The sequence below is a fragment of the Dasypus novemcinctus genome, chromosome 28, assembly GCF_030445035.2.
Source record: "Dasypus novemcinctus isolate mDasNov1 chromosome 28, mDasNov1.1.hap2, whole genome shotgun sequence".
Classification (NCBI taxonomy): Eukaryota; Metazoa; Chordata; class Mammalia; order Cingulata; family Dasypodidae; genus Dasypus; species Dasypus novemcinctus.
In genome coordinates, this window is record NC_080700.1 from 14,925,861 (window position 1) to 14,940,783 (window position 14,923).

At 35.6% G+C, this 14,923-nt stretch overlaps 1 protein-coding gene across 1 annotated transcript in view; it reads right to left on the reverse strand.

The window, feature by feature from the left end:
- Positions 1 to 14,923, reverse strand: part of LOC139437773 (nephrocystin-3-like) — a 50,109-nt gene that overhangs the window by 3,814 nt on the left and 31,372 nt on the right. Inside the window, 16 exon segments of the mRNA XM_071212454.1 lie at positions 1,200 to 1,275; positions 2,082 to 2,323; positions 2,510 to 2,699; positions 3,907 to 4,029; positions 4,473 to 4,613; positions 5,524 to 5,577; positions 5,579 to 5,637; positions 8,935 to 9,067; positions 11,079 to 11,154; positions 11,592 to 11,698; positions 12,707 to 12,804; positions 13,280 to 13,333; positions 13,336 to 13,425; positions 13,645 to 13,759; positions 14,718 to 14,734; positions 14,737 to 14,823. Of these exon segments, the coding sequence (XP_071068555.1) occupies positions 1,200 to 1,275; positions 2,082 to 2,323; positions 2,510 to 2,699; positions 3,907 to 4,029; positions 4,473 to 4,613; positions 5,524 to 5,577; positions 5,579 to 5,637; positions 8,935 to 9,067; positions 11,079 to 11,154; positions 11,592 to 11,698; positions 12,707 to 12,804; positions 13,280 to 13,333; positions 13,336 to 13,425; positions 13,645 to 13,759; positions 14,718 to 14,734; positions 14,737 to 14,823 (1,662 nt within the window).

Sequence of the window (14,923 nt, forward strand, 5' to 3'; positions counted from 1 at the left end):
AACTGCCCCAATGCCCTGGGAGCCACACTTTCTCTCGAGGGATACAGTTCCCTCTATTTGATGGCATTAGTCCTCCCCAGGATGTGGGTCCACCCCCACTCTCACTACTTGGGTTTCTACCCCATGGTGTCACCCACTCTGGCAGAATGAGCATTTAGACATTCCCCAGGAGCCCGTCCTGCATCAGACCCTCCCCTCCGAGCATTCTAAACAGGTAACCCTCTTTATTATATTTTGATATGATTTTCTCGGCATTTTACTCTCCACCAACACCTGACCCTCTCCTGTGTTCGTATGCTACCCCTCCCTCCCCCCATTTTTGGGCAACGTTACCCATCCGTCCCTCCCCAGCCACCCTCAAACTCGCAAAGCCCCAACCAAAGGCAACCCCTTGCCCCCCTTTTATCTCTTCTTTGTGTTCATACTTACCACCATCTCGTCTTAAATTCCACCCCTGCAGACATCGGCTCATATCCTTCCTCCACCCTCCGATTTCCTGTAAGCCTATCGTTCAGTCTCTTGCTATCTAGGGCAGCTTGTTTATTTCATATCATTGAGGTCATGTAGTATTTGTCCTTCAATGTCTGGGTTGCTTCACTCAACATAAGGTTCTCAAGATTCATCCATGTTATCACATGTGTTTGTAGTGTGTTTGTGGATTATGAGATATTTTAGCAAAGTGAACATATACCTCAAAGCGTTTCAAAAGATTAGAAAACAGAATTAACTTGCAGATATTTACCAGCCCCAATGCTTAAACATTTAAACAAGTATTTAAAATTGCACCTAGCACTTTAAGTCATAACAAAGAAACATGCGATGTTTGGATTTTACCAGCAAGTTAAAGAATAATGTTTCTTGCTTTCAAGAGAAAGAGTTTCTCTACATTTGCATCTAAGATAAAATGTTAACTAAATTTCTTTTATTCCCTTTTCCAACTCTATAAAAAAAGAATCAAACCAGCTTTAAAATCCATCTTCCAAAGTTTAACATTGAAATGAACTTCAAAATTTTACTAATTTGTTCTCAATAATACTATCCTTTAAATACATATAAGTAAATAAGAAAATTTTTATCCTTTTTCAGAAGTCATTTTAAAATAAAGCTCCTAAATGTGAGAGTTATGCGCCTATATTATGTTATGCCAAAATGCTCTTTACCTCTTTAGTTCAAACTCAATACAAAAAATCTTTCATTACCAAGTTGCCTTTTCTTCTCATGGCTCTCTGATGAATTTTAAAGGATTTTTTCCTAAAATCTTCAGCTTGTTCGTATCTTTAAAAAAAAAAGGCAAAATAAGTCAAAAGAAACATGTTCTAAATATCATACTTCAGTGAAATGAAAATATTCCTCTCCTAGTGTAAAAATTGCTTTTGACTATTAAATATATTATTATTTCTAGAAGTGATATTCATATGGAAATATAAAACTCTAACAAAAACCTTCAGAAAACAAAATCTTATGGAATAGGAATGAATTAGTCCTCCGAGCAGCTGGCATTTGTTTTTAACTGGGTTTAACTCAGCAGGGCAAGCTAACTAAATGAAAACCCAAAATTTGAGTTTTATGTCACCTTCCATACAAGGTAATTTTTGGTCAAATATAAATCCAAAATTCTTACAAAATCTGTGTTAAACAGTACTTCTATAAGTTAGAAGAAAAAATTCTAGTATATCACTTATGATGGAACAAAAGAAATGATTTCTGATAGAGGAAGAGATTCCAATCAGTGGCTGACTGAATTTGGCACACAGGCTATAGTTTGCTGACCTCCATATTATGCTAATTAGTAGTCTCAATATTACAAAGCTAATCAGCGAATGAGACAGGACTCGAACTCAGGCCTCTATGATTCCAAAGTCTATACTACAGCCTCCACGCATCTTCAAATACAGATGAATCTTGTAGTTTTAATTTTGTTAACCCCATGAATAAAGATGAATATTATTTGAACATGGTGCATTCAAAAGAATAGAGAACAAGGAAAAGTACACAGCCACCAAACAAAGCCTATCACAAAAGTACATTAAAAACTGAAACTCTCCCTCATAAAACCAGAGTTTGACTGATCTAAATCTAACTTATTCTGCTTCTGGTACAAAGTTGCAAGTGCCTCAAGTTCCCGAGCAATATGTGGATGGTCCACCCCATAAGCATTTTCTGAGATTTCCAATGCCTGTTTATGTAACTGTTCTGCATTGCCAAACTTCTTCCACTGCACATACACACTTGCTAGCTGGTGGAGGGACTGAGCAACTCTTGGGTGATCTGGATCTAAAGCTGTTTCTCGAATTTCTAAAGACCTCTGCAACGGCACCACAGCCTGGGAAAATAAAAAGGTTAAAGGGCAATTAAAAAAAGAAATACTATAAGATCTGTCATCTGATGAACCCTTAAGAATCTTAGCACAATAAATGAAAAGCTGTACTAACCCCTTACAAGGAAAGAAGAGTAAACGTGTCAGACCTCATGAAATCCCACACCATCACTGGCTCCCCGATGAAGTTACCTGACTAAGAAGGCCTAGATCTTTGAGAAATCGCCCCAGAGTTTCGGAAAGATCAGCTAAGCAAATCATGGTCTCCTCGCCTTCACAGTCTTTCTCATACTGCTTCAATGAATCAAAATATTCCGCTGCCATCGCACTTTTGTCTATGTCAACAAACTGCCAATAACTCAGCAACTCAGCAAAGTGTCTTCTGTTTTAACAAATAACAGTAATTTCATAAAAAAACAAAATTTAAAATAGTGAAAATGCCACAATTCATATTGTGCTAGTTACACTGATCAGTAGGTAAGTATAGTATAATAAGGTAAGGCTATAAACTTGGAATGATCTCGACTTGAATCTGTGTGACCTTGAGCAGGTTGTCCCACCTTTTTCACTTCATTGTCCTTATCTGCAGAAATGGAGATACCAACACTATGTGCTTCAGGTGTTAGACAATGGCACATAGTAAATCCTCCATAGCTTGGCTGTTATCACTAACAACATTATGATTACTCAATAATAGAAATTTATCTGCATCCTTTTTAGACATCTCATGATATCTATAGTTGACTGCTGAACTTACCCCAAAATCATCTCAAATGATGGAAATTAGAACAGAAGAAACTATTGAAATACAGCAAATTATCACAGTGTCTATGTTGTATTTTCATCCAGAAACAGATTGATGAAAGTAAGCTTATTCATTTGTAAATGATATTGAGTAGGATGGCAGAGCTGGTAGACCTAAGAATGAATTTGATTTCCGAGCAAACACAGAAAAGTGGGATGGAAATCAGAAATAATGTAAGGAATTCAGTGAAGAAATTTGACTGTTCACTGAAGAGCAAAACAAATTATGTTATGAGAAGTGACTAAATTTCTAAGTGAGGCAGGAAAATCCTCATGAGGCTCAGGAGATCAGAAGTACGGCTCATAAAAAGGTGGTTCTGCCACTGATAAATTCAAACAACCTGGAGGAGACAAACAAAATAAATTTATGACTCACAAGGTAACCCCTTCTTTAATTTCAACACAAGTAAGATCCTATTTGGAGCCCAGAGTCTGATTTAAAGGCCACACTTTGAGTTGTCTGAGGTCCTGAGAGGCAGACAATATGAACAATTCTGGGTGCTTAAATTCAGTAAGCTATAAACCTGCCCCAGAAGACATTCCAGCTCTGATTTTATGTTGCAACAATTACACTATCATTTTACTTTTTCTCTTGGAAAAGAAGACTTCATGGCATATTTGCAAATTGTCCTAAACTTTCTCCCACACGGTACTTCAGGTACCACTATAAACTGGACCAGTTTTTAAATGGAAAATGCCATTGTTCTCTTTGCTAAACTGAACAACTATTTTAAATCCATTTTATTGTTTCCCTGGACAAAGATGTTCTACAACAAGTTTCTTACCTTTTATAAAGGTTTTCAGATACAAAGAGATTGAGGAGGCAATGCTGCAATTTCTGCTTACTTCCCTGCTGCTGAAAAAGCCAAGAGAGTTCGTCTGCACTTCTCCAAGTCACTCTGTCCTGACTATTACAAGAGAAGGGACAGTACTCAATGATATCTTCCCACAATGAGATTGCTTCAAACAGTCTTCAGGAAAACATATTTATCATATGCCCCTGACTCTTTAAGAATACTCTATATTGAGAAAGTTAGCTCAAAGTCATAAACTTTACCAAACTATGAAAATAAATTCAATAAAATTCAGTACCACCAACCAACCAAACTCTAAAGACATTTCCTAAAATTGAACTACCAAAAAAAAAAAAAACTTCAATGGATCTAAATATACACCCTTGGATACACAATGGCACACATATTTTAAACTATTTAACTAGAATTAAATAAAAATAATAAAAATAATCCTGACTTGATTTCACCTAAGTTTAAACCTTTGGAAAAATATTAAGGACCCAAAGGTAGAGTGTGTTGTAGAAGCTACATAAGAACAACATGGACATTTAGAATACCTTAGCTGCATGGTGAAATACTTAATGAGCTTTTGCCTATATGAAGAAATAATGCTTGGACTGTCTATATACTCCAATCTTACTGTTTCCCAAGCCTGGAGAAAAAAAGGAAAAATAATACATCTTATTTTCTCTAAGTTGCTATACATATAACAATGAATGACTAAAAAAGAATTGATAATTTTTTCAATTTTATACCTGTGTAATTGAAATGGCATTTGAATATTTTTAAATTCAGGATATATTCATGTGAAAAACATAAATTAGAATAAAGATTCCTGTACTAATATTTTAAGAATTCAAAATGAAATTGAATTCAAAATTTTAGTTAATATATTAAAGATCCCATAAATTTGGAGTGAAAAAGTACTAAAAAGAGTAAAACATATTTTAAAAATACACAATAAAGGAGAAGGTTAAATCAGTGAAATGACAGTCACACCCACAAATACCATAAAGCATACTCAAATAAAAGACTTCATTTGTATTTGTACACATCTATAAATCAACCACAGAACTGCAAATGATAATATAGTATTAGCCAATATTTACTAAGCATTTACTGCTCTGTGCCAGACATCATGTCTAAAATCTCAGAAGGACCAAGGGCTGTCTCTTTACAGTCCCTGGGATAAGCTTGAAAGTTGCCAAGGTTGTGGAGCTATTAAGCTGTGAAGAATTGGGCTGTGAATGGAGGCAGACTGACCTACAGAGGACAAGCTCATTACTATAGTGTAATTAAATGGAACATAAAAGTGAAAACAGTATTCTTTCTCTTCTAAAAAAATTCTACTTTTAAAGTAATAGCTACCCCTTTAAGGTAGTACATAAGCAAATTTTATAGCTAACCTAAAATCATTACAAAATCTTTTGTAATACCAAATTTCAATTTTGTCTTATATTTGAAACATTTAAAATAACAACATTGTAAAACCATGCAATGATATGTTGATGTTTCTAAGCAAAAAAAGAAAAAAAAGAAAAAAACCTTATTACGAAGTTATTAAAATGATATTTACTTGCAAATGTTGAAACTTGAGTCAACAAACACATCTTGTATAAACTGTGAAGAAGGGAAGTGAGGGCAGTGCAGGACGTCTCGGGATAGTTCCATCAGTTCTGATTCACTCACACCATTGTGACTAATATTGACAAGGCAGAGAATCTAGGGAGAAAAACAAATCCACATGATCATACAGCACCTCCGCAAGTAACCAGCAGTCATTTAAAGTTCTACAATAATTCTTTTGTTAACTTTTTATTCAAACTTATCATTAAAATGATGTATTAAACCAAAAAAGATTTCTGACAATAAAACACACCATCCAAAAGGCTTAATCAACTAAGAGTGCATATATAAGATTTAGCACACCAAATATAGCACACACAGAAAAAAGTTTAGTGAAAAGTAAAACTGCATGAAATGTACTATTAAAACCGATGCAGGGTTCCAATTCTGGGAAGATGGTGGAAGAAAATGACCTTCCTACAACAAACACCTAACAGTAGCTGACAATGTAACAAAACATTTCTAAATGCTCAGCTGAACTTGCAGATTAAGAAAGGGACATCCCCGAGTGCCAAAACTGAGGCTGAGGGCGATAAGGTGGCGTAGGCATGGCTGAGGTGACAAGACAGGCAGCAGGGCCAGTAACTGGGATTCGCACGCCCAGGCGAGGAGCTGGACACGGAATGCTTGCCAACACCAGCACCTCCGAAAGGCCCTACCTCCAGTTAGGAAGTGCATGAGCAAAACATGTGCCCATAGGCACAGGACAATGACAAGAACGCTTATAGATGTGAGGGTGGGACAAGAAGTTAAAACCCCAGGAGGGAAGCGGATGTGGCTCAACAGATAGAGCACCCACCTACCACACAGGAGGTCCAAGGGTTCGATATCCAGGGCCTCCTTGACCCATGTGGAGCTGGTCCATGTGCAGTGCTGCTTCATGCAAGGAGTGCCGGCCCACGCAGGGGTGCCCCCGTGTACAGGTGCCCCCCATGCAAGGAGTGGCCCCTGTGCAAGGAGAGCCGCCCAGCACAAAACCACAGCCCACTCAGGAGTGGTGCCGCACACAAGGAGCGCTGACGCAGCAAGATGACACAGTAGAAAGAGACACTGATCCCCTGTGCTGCCTGACGAGAATACAAGCCGACACAGAGAGTGGCCATTGGAGGGGGGCGAGAGAAATACATAAATAAAATCTTAAAAAAAAAAACAAAAACCCAGGAACCTACAAGCTGAGAAATTAACATAAAAATGGATTCAAGTTCAAACTCTAAAAGCAAGGTTGCTGGAGATAAAATACTCAAAAAGAAGAATTAAACACACAAGCAACAAACAATTTAAAAATGTTAATTTTAACTATATGATACTGATACTTGGAAACAAATTTTTAAAAAGATGTGCAGGACCATTACGGAGAAGACGACAAAACACTATTGAAAGACACTAAAAATTGACTGAATAAAGGGAGGGTTATTTAGGTTTCCATGGAGGAGAAAACTCACATAATTTTCCCCAATTTAATCTTTAAACTCAATGCAATTCCAATTAAAATTCATGACACTTGCTGAGCCATTTCTAAATTCATATACGGCAAATTAGCCAAGACAATTGTGAAAAATAATAATGAAAGGGGACCTGCCCAAGCAAATATCAGGACTTACTTTAGAGTTCTACTAACCATGACAGTGTGGTATTGGCAAGGGGCAGAGAAAACTGGAGCAGGAGAGTCTAGAAACAGGCCCATGGTAACATGTTAGTGTGCTACTTGACAGGGGGCTTTACATTTATCATGCAGATACACTTACATAAATGATATCTAAGTAACTTTATGAGAGCTAAGTTTTTTGTAAACAAGAAATAATAGGCATTAACTGTTAAGGAAAAGAGTTGATAATTTTGACCTTGTCAAAATAAAACTTTGTATTATGAATGATACAATAAAGTTAAAAGACAAGAAACAAACAGTACATTTTTATTTGCCAACTCTATAACAAAGGATTTGTATGCAGTACGTTTAAGAATTCCTATGCGTTTCATATTCTTAAAAATGAAAATAGTTTGTAACAAAACACCTATGAGAATTTGTCACAAGAAAAAAATTGGTATTTATGACCTAATCTTTCAGTTCTTTTGCCTTGATTTTATTATTTCTTGGTCATTTCAAACACCTTACACAAATAAAGAATTCTAAAATGTAATTTACAATCTTGGTTATACAATCCAAGTGAATTCCACCATGGCTTGGGAATTACCTGGTTCTTGAAATGAGCCTGAAAGGTTCTGCTGGTGTTTTGTTTTGTTTTATACTTTTTTTTTTAAGATATCTAGATTACGTTAATGATACATAGAAAATGTAGGGGATGCCCATCAGCCCCACCCCCAGCCCTCCCCCGCTCCCCACGCCAACCACCACCTTCATCAGCGTGGCACGCCTGCCACAACCAGATACACACGTCGGAGTGCGCCACCAAATGTGGACCGCAGCCCACATTATCGTTCACACTCTCTCCCACACAAATTTGTAAGTTACCACAAGATATACCATGGCCTGCGTCCATCACTGAAACGTCATTCAGGACGACCCCAATGCCCCGGAAACTCCCACCTGAAAGACCAATCCCAGCCTCAGCCCGAGCGCCACACAGCGCAGGCGCCTCTGCTGCATCACGCCATCTTCAATGCTCTGCAGTTACACGTTCCTGAGCTGACTTCTTCAGATATGCTGAAATGTATAATGACTTTATAGGAAGGGGTTTTTTGTTTGTTTTTTACAAAAAGACAGTTCTAAACTGTGATCAAAAAACTTTATTACTTGCAGTGCAGTTAGGATTGGCATTAATCTCACTAGAAGCAGGAATGGCTACCTTACCTTTTCTCTTCTTCAATATAAAACAAATCTAGTCAGATTTATTAAATTCTCACCCAGAAACTTTTGTTAATCCTGATCATGGGGATATTAAGTAATTTGAAACCTATACAGAAGTATAAGAAAGTTTGAAAACATGAGCCCAATGCGCAATTGTCTTTTTCATTTTACTTCAAATGAATTTATGGGTTTGTTTTTTGGTATTTTTTTCCCTTATTTTTGTAATAAGTAATCAATACAGGTTATCTTTCTAATTTAAAATATATATCAGTATTACCACTAAAAAAAACAACTCCTACACATGAGAGTAAGACAATATGTTTACAAAATGGGTAAAGGACTTGAACTCAGTTCACAAAAGAGGAAACAAGAATAGCCAACGAATATAAAAAGATGATAAATCTTAGTGGTAATCATGACAAGGCAAATTCTACCAAGACATCATTTCTGGCTAACAAGCTCACTATGGTTGCAAATGTACCTGTATATGTTTATTTCACATATTTAATCACAAATTTTAAAAGATGTTTTACCTTAATTCATGTATAAAGTAATCGTCTTTGCATACTTTTTAAATTATACTTTACCTGTTTCATTAGTTCTGTATCATTGGCCATGGACTCCTGTATAGATTGCAGAACAAGTCTATATAATGAAACAGTATCTTGACATTGGAAACACTGATGAAGTACATTATCTAAATTTCCTCTCTGCCCAGCACTGTTGGAATTGAGAATAGATTTCATTTCTTATGGCCTACCAACATTTGTGAAAGTTTGGGGGTAAATAAAACAATACTGTTTCTATTTTTTTGTACTGCAATTGATAACAGGAATTCAATAAAACATGATGCAGGAAAATGCAGTTTTATGGGGCTGCTAGAGTCATTGAGTTAATTTTGGTGTACCATTTAATTCAATTCAATTATCATATGCTGGCACTTACTATGCATTATTGAATATATGCTGCTATTCATTATGACTATAAAAATGAGTAATACAAGGGTCCTATCACCCAGAAGCATGCCACCTGTATATATACAGAAAACAGGAAAATAATTGTATGTTAAGTTTTATTAGTTAGTTACCCATGCAAACTACATTTGTTTACAGCCAGAATTTGGAAAACAACAGGCTAAAAACAATCATTAAAGAAAAGGTTTGTTTTAAAATAGTGACACAATACTTACTAGTAGTCTCTTTGTTAAACATTAAGATGTGTAAAGAACACAAAAAACAAAAGTGGTCCACGGTCCCTTTTAAAATAGATCATTTCAATAAGCATTATGAAATGTATGGAAGAAGCCTCACATTCTAAAACTGTACTTATGCCAGCTACTCAAGTTGACAGCTGCCAGATACAGTGCTACAAAACTGATGACAGTAGAAAAGGATGGTAGAAATATGGGTAACTGAAAGTTTTACAAAACTGTTTTTTCATTTAAAATTTGGTGCTTACGATGAGAGTATGGAATTAAATGCTAGAAGTACTCAATTCAGTGTCTAGAAATACGAGTTGTGGTAGGATTATTATCTATTGTGATTGATACCTAAATATTAAATTTTTTAAAACTCTGGTTTAGAATAGACTAAGGATAAAGATGTATGGAAGAAAAAAGGAGTGGAACATTCTAATGCCTTACTGAAAGGCAAAATACTAATGGATATGTATAAAAGAAGAATTTCTATTTTAAAATGAAAAGTTTATCAGGATTTTGAGAATGGAGACAATTACAAATTCCAACTCTTTTTCTTCGAAATTGAACAAATGTAAGTTAATAGTATGAAATGTTAATATCAGCCAAAAAAAAAAAAAAAACCACAACACTATACTAGGTGAAGGAGACCAGACATGGAGTACTACATATTGTGTGATTTCATTTATATAAAATGTGAATATAAATCAGTTTATAAAAATGAAGTGAGATTAGTGGTCATGTAGGTCAGAGGAAGGAATGTTAAGGGTTGTGGAATCTTCCTTTTTGGAGTAATGAAATTGTTCTAAAATTTTTGAGATGATGAATGTACAACATTGTGATTATCCTAAAAGTCATTGATTATACACTTTGGAGAGAATAGCCAGAAGCAGCAGCTATGTAGAGTGGGGGAAGCATAGAGAGATGAGAGGTGAGGCATTTTCTTGTTTGTTTGCCTGTTTTTGTTTATTATTATCATTGAAATAATGAAAATGCCCTAATAATGATGAAGCAATGAACACACAACTACACGCTTATACAAAATACCATTGGTTGTACACTTTGGACGAATTCTATTACTATGCTTTATTAATACGTCTCAATAAAATTGAAAAAAATTCCAACCAACATACATATCTACCTACATTCAAGGACACATGACAAAATAACGTTTTTGTGCCTTGGCTACATGCTCACTTTCTCAGCGCCGGGGGCCTCGAGCAAGTGATACAGAGCACTCACGGGTGGGTCCCAAAGGTGAAGACGGCCTTCTTTTGCCATCCCCAGTAGGGAGAGTTAGTATGATGAAAACTGAGCAAACATATCCAGCAAGTCATGACAATTCATGACCTACTCAATCTTCAGTCATTAATGTAGTCACATTCTCATAGGTTGCTTGTATCACTGTTAGAGTAAACAGAATCTGAGTGGCCCAAGAGACTGCTGGAGTGATCCGTTCTCAGTTCCACACGGTGAGGAAGGGTCTGCAGCAAACGCAAAACACACAGAAGAGCATTTAAATTAGCCAGCACTTACCGTGTAACCATTTTGCTGAAAAGGGTGACATAAAGAGCACAGCAGGTTGTAGTAGAACGACAGTGTAGCAGAACTCCTGCATCAGGTTCCCAAAAAACAAAACAAAAATACAAAACCATCCTGGAATTGAGCAATCTTTACAACTGAGCCATCAACAAATACCCCGGCGAGCACAACACCGTCCCTGCCGTCCCATCAGTGGCATCGCCACGGGGGAAGCCGGGCTGTGGGCAGCCCTCCTGCCACAAAGTTGCACAAGCCATCACTGTGCAAGTGCGTTTTGCTTTGAAGATACTTTCTATTATACATCAAAGTAAATCTTAAGACCAAAATCTTTTTAATGCCTATTCTATAAATGTCATTAGTTTTTAAGATGGAATGCATTTTACAAGGTAATTACTCAATGCCAAATAACCTTATAATAGTAGAGAGTTCTTATTTTTAATTTTGAGTCTCATGTAAGAAAGGCAGGAAAGCTGATAGAATGAAAGACAGCATCAAAATGAAAAACACTTACCTGCTCTTTACTCAGTTTATTGTCTACAGAGTCACATTCTGCAATTATAACAGATTTTGCATCTTTTGGATTTAAAGGATCAAGATGAAGTGTAGGCCACAATCTTTTATTTGAAGGAAAAAAAAATGAAATTCTCTTCTCATAATACAAAAGCTATAATCTACTCACAAAGGTTAGAATTCATTAAGAACTTACATTTTAATAATACCCTTATAAAGTAAGCAAAGCTAATTTCTGTTAATCATATTAATAGTAATACTAATTTATTTCATTCATCCTAACATGAGTATCATTACTTTCAACTATTAATCACAACAAAAATTATAAAATAAGGACCATATGTATTACTGTTATACAAGTAGGTGGTAAACCATTCTAATTCTATGTTCTATACAATCAGGAAAAGTGAAACATAGGTATTGGTTCCTTTAAGAAGAAGAAAAGACACAGCATGTTCCATAGGTACATATAATCCAGTCTGAATTTAATTTTCCTATAGCATGCATTCTCACAAGGATGGTGCAAATTGGTTGAGGGGGTGGTGTGTGTGAAAAAATCTTACTCTTTTTATGCACAAGCACAGACATACATACATATCATACACACATACACTGATATACAGAATATGTGTGGTATTAACATTTCATGGGGAGGAGGCAATTAGGAGAAAAATGTCTAAACAGGAAAACAGTTCTCCAGGATATCACCCCTGCCTGGCACTCCCTGTTCTCCTCATCCATAAATTAAACTGCCCACTAGACATTGCTACTTGGAGCTACAATAGGCAGCTCAGACTAATCATGTCTAAAAACTAAACTCAGGATCTTTCCCCCACAAACCTGAGCCTTCTTTGTGATTCCTATGTCAGCAGATGGAACCACAATTTACTTAAATTCTCAGGTCAGAAACTTGTATATCTTTTCCTTCTCTCTCACATGTCACATCTAAACATCACCAGATCCTAGAGATTCTATCTGTACTTTAATTCATCCATTTCTCCCATCCTCACTGATACTTACATGAAAAATATGAAAACAACAAACACATATCAAAAACAGTTTCCTTATTTGCACTTGAAACACTTTACGTAATCTAAAAGTTAGCATCCTACCTCCATGCTGGATGGCAAGTTTCTACATTCACAGAAACAATTACTCTTACATTCACTGGCAGTGGATCTATCAGCCATTCCATGTGTTTTTCAACTTGCTTAAAAATATAAAAACAAAATCAATCTATTCATTTAAAATCTACTAGACAACCCAATAAAAGCTCCCCAAGTAAAATGGAATTCTCATTAAGTTTCTCTTACTCTGTTATTAATTAAGGATAATATCCTATTTTGGGATTATTTCTCTTAGAACATTAAAAGAACAAATAGTAAAACACTGTTATTACTGCTCTGAATTCTGAACACTTAAGAAAACATTAAGCCTTCTAAAAATATGCCAAAGTGACCATTCTTTGCTAATTGTGTTAATGCAGTTGGACTTTCCCAAAAAGATACTAGTGTCTACTGACATAAGGTATACTTTTATCCACATGCTTCCTCCCTAGGAGTTAAGCAAAAATAAAATAAACAACATCAACCTCTTCTCACAAATACATCATTTGAAAGTCTGCTGCAGCCATTACTAATATTTTTGCCTGAGTATATTAGTAGTTTACAAAGTGAAAACAGTACCTGAACTTGATCTATAGAATCAATGATGCTGCTGCTGCTGCCCTGATGGTGGGCCTAGAGAGCTTTTCTAGCCAACGTGGAAACTCCTCAAGAAGCTTACTGCATCAACTACAAGATAAGAACACATGCCAATGAAGAGAGAGACACTTTATTACAGCTAGTGGGAAATATTCCAGCCCTACTTTTAAACCCAAATTGAGTCGCCAGGATGACCCAGGTGTATAAAGTGTTGATTTGAAAGCTTCTACAAAATCAAAACAAATGGATACCAATGAAAATTGGTTTATCATCAGGAACTTACCCACCTCAAAAATCTCAGAATCTGAATTAAAATGCTAAATGTTCTAAAAGCTGGCATACTATACCTTTAAAGTGAGTCGCTTAATAATTAAGGAAGACTCTGAGCCAGTTGACATGGGCCTCCCCACAAAATGAGAAAGAATTAGTGTGTTAGGGGAATTCTTCTGTTGTAACTGAATCCTGGAAGAAAAAGATAAGACTTTTTTTGAAGACTAATGAAGCCTCTTTACTGTCAACAACAAAAAAGAACTCACAATTCACTAAACATCAAATGCCACCTTCAGGCACCACATGGTCAGCCACCTTCATAAATACAGAGATTTACATTTTTACTCCATTTGTTGATCCTTTAAATAAACTTTTAAAAGTAATTATAGATCCATTCTAATTACAAATTGGCATAAACTAATTTAAGTACAGTAGTCTGTACTGGAGATTAAGGCATTAGCAAAATGAATGTATCTTTCATTATTAAGTATAAAAATATTATTTCCCAAATATGACTTAAAAGGGCTATAAAAAGGAAACATATGCTAACACTTCAATGTAAATGATATTTATGAGTGAAAGAATATACTTACTATTTCTTTTATTTTTAAGTATTGTAATAAACTAAAATGAAAGAAAAAAAAATTATTCTCATATTATTTGAAGTCCATGATTAAAAGAATTAGATTGCATTCATGGTAACAGTTATCCTGCCTTTTGGTGTTCTTTAAGATTGATTTCATTCTAAATAGCGCATATTTGTCTTATGGTTTCAAATATTTAAAATCTCAATGAAACCTTTAAGATGAAGTCAATGTTTGAAAACAAAAGCATATCACCTCCATAATTCACCTAATTCCACACCACACAGCCCTACTTCCTTACACAGCATTCCCTTAGTGCTTCTATATAAATTATGTATGTAAGTACAAATGCTCACCATTCCTATTTCTTTGTTAACCTATATCTTTCTCTTATATCCAAATTATATATATACTTCGGCATGAGCCTATTACTTTACTCCTTTTCTCTTTAATGTTTTGTACAGGTCACACAGGAAGCCAGACATGCAATAACGTGTTCTGTTGAATGAATTCAGCAATTTAGACAACAACAACATAAAACAACAACAGTTTCCACTGCATCATACCACTTGGATAAAAAGAAAAAGACTTTCCAGAACCTGGTCCTCCAGATACAAGAAGAGGTGGAATTGGTGCTGGTGCTGCCACTAGATCATTAAGTCCTTGGTAATACTAGAAACAAAAGGGAATTTAAATTGTGATGATGCACATGCCCCAGAATACTAAATACAGTTGACTTATAATCATCCTCCATCATTTAGTTAATAATAGT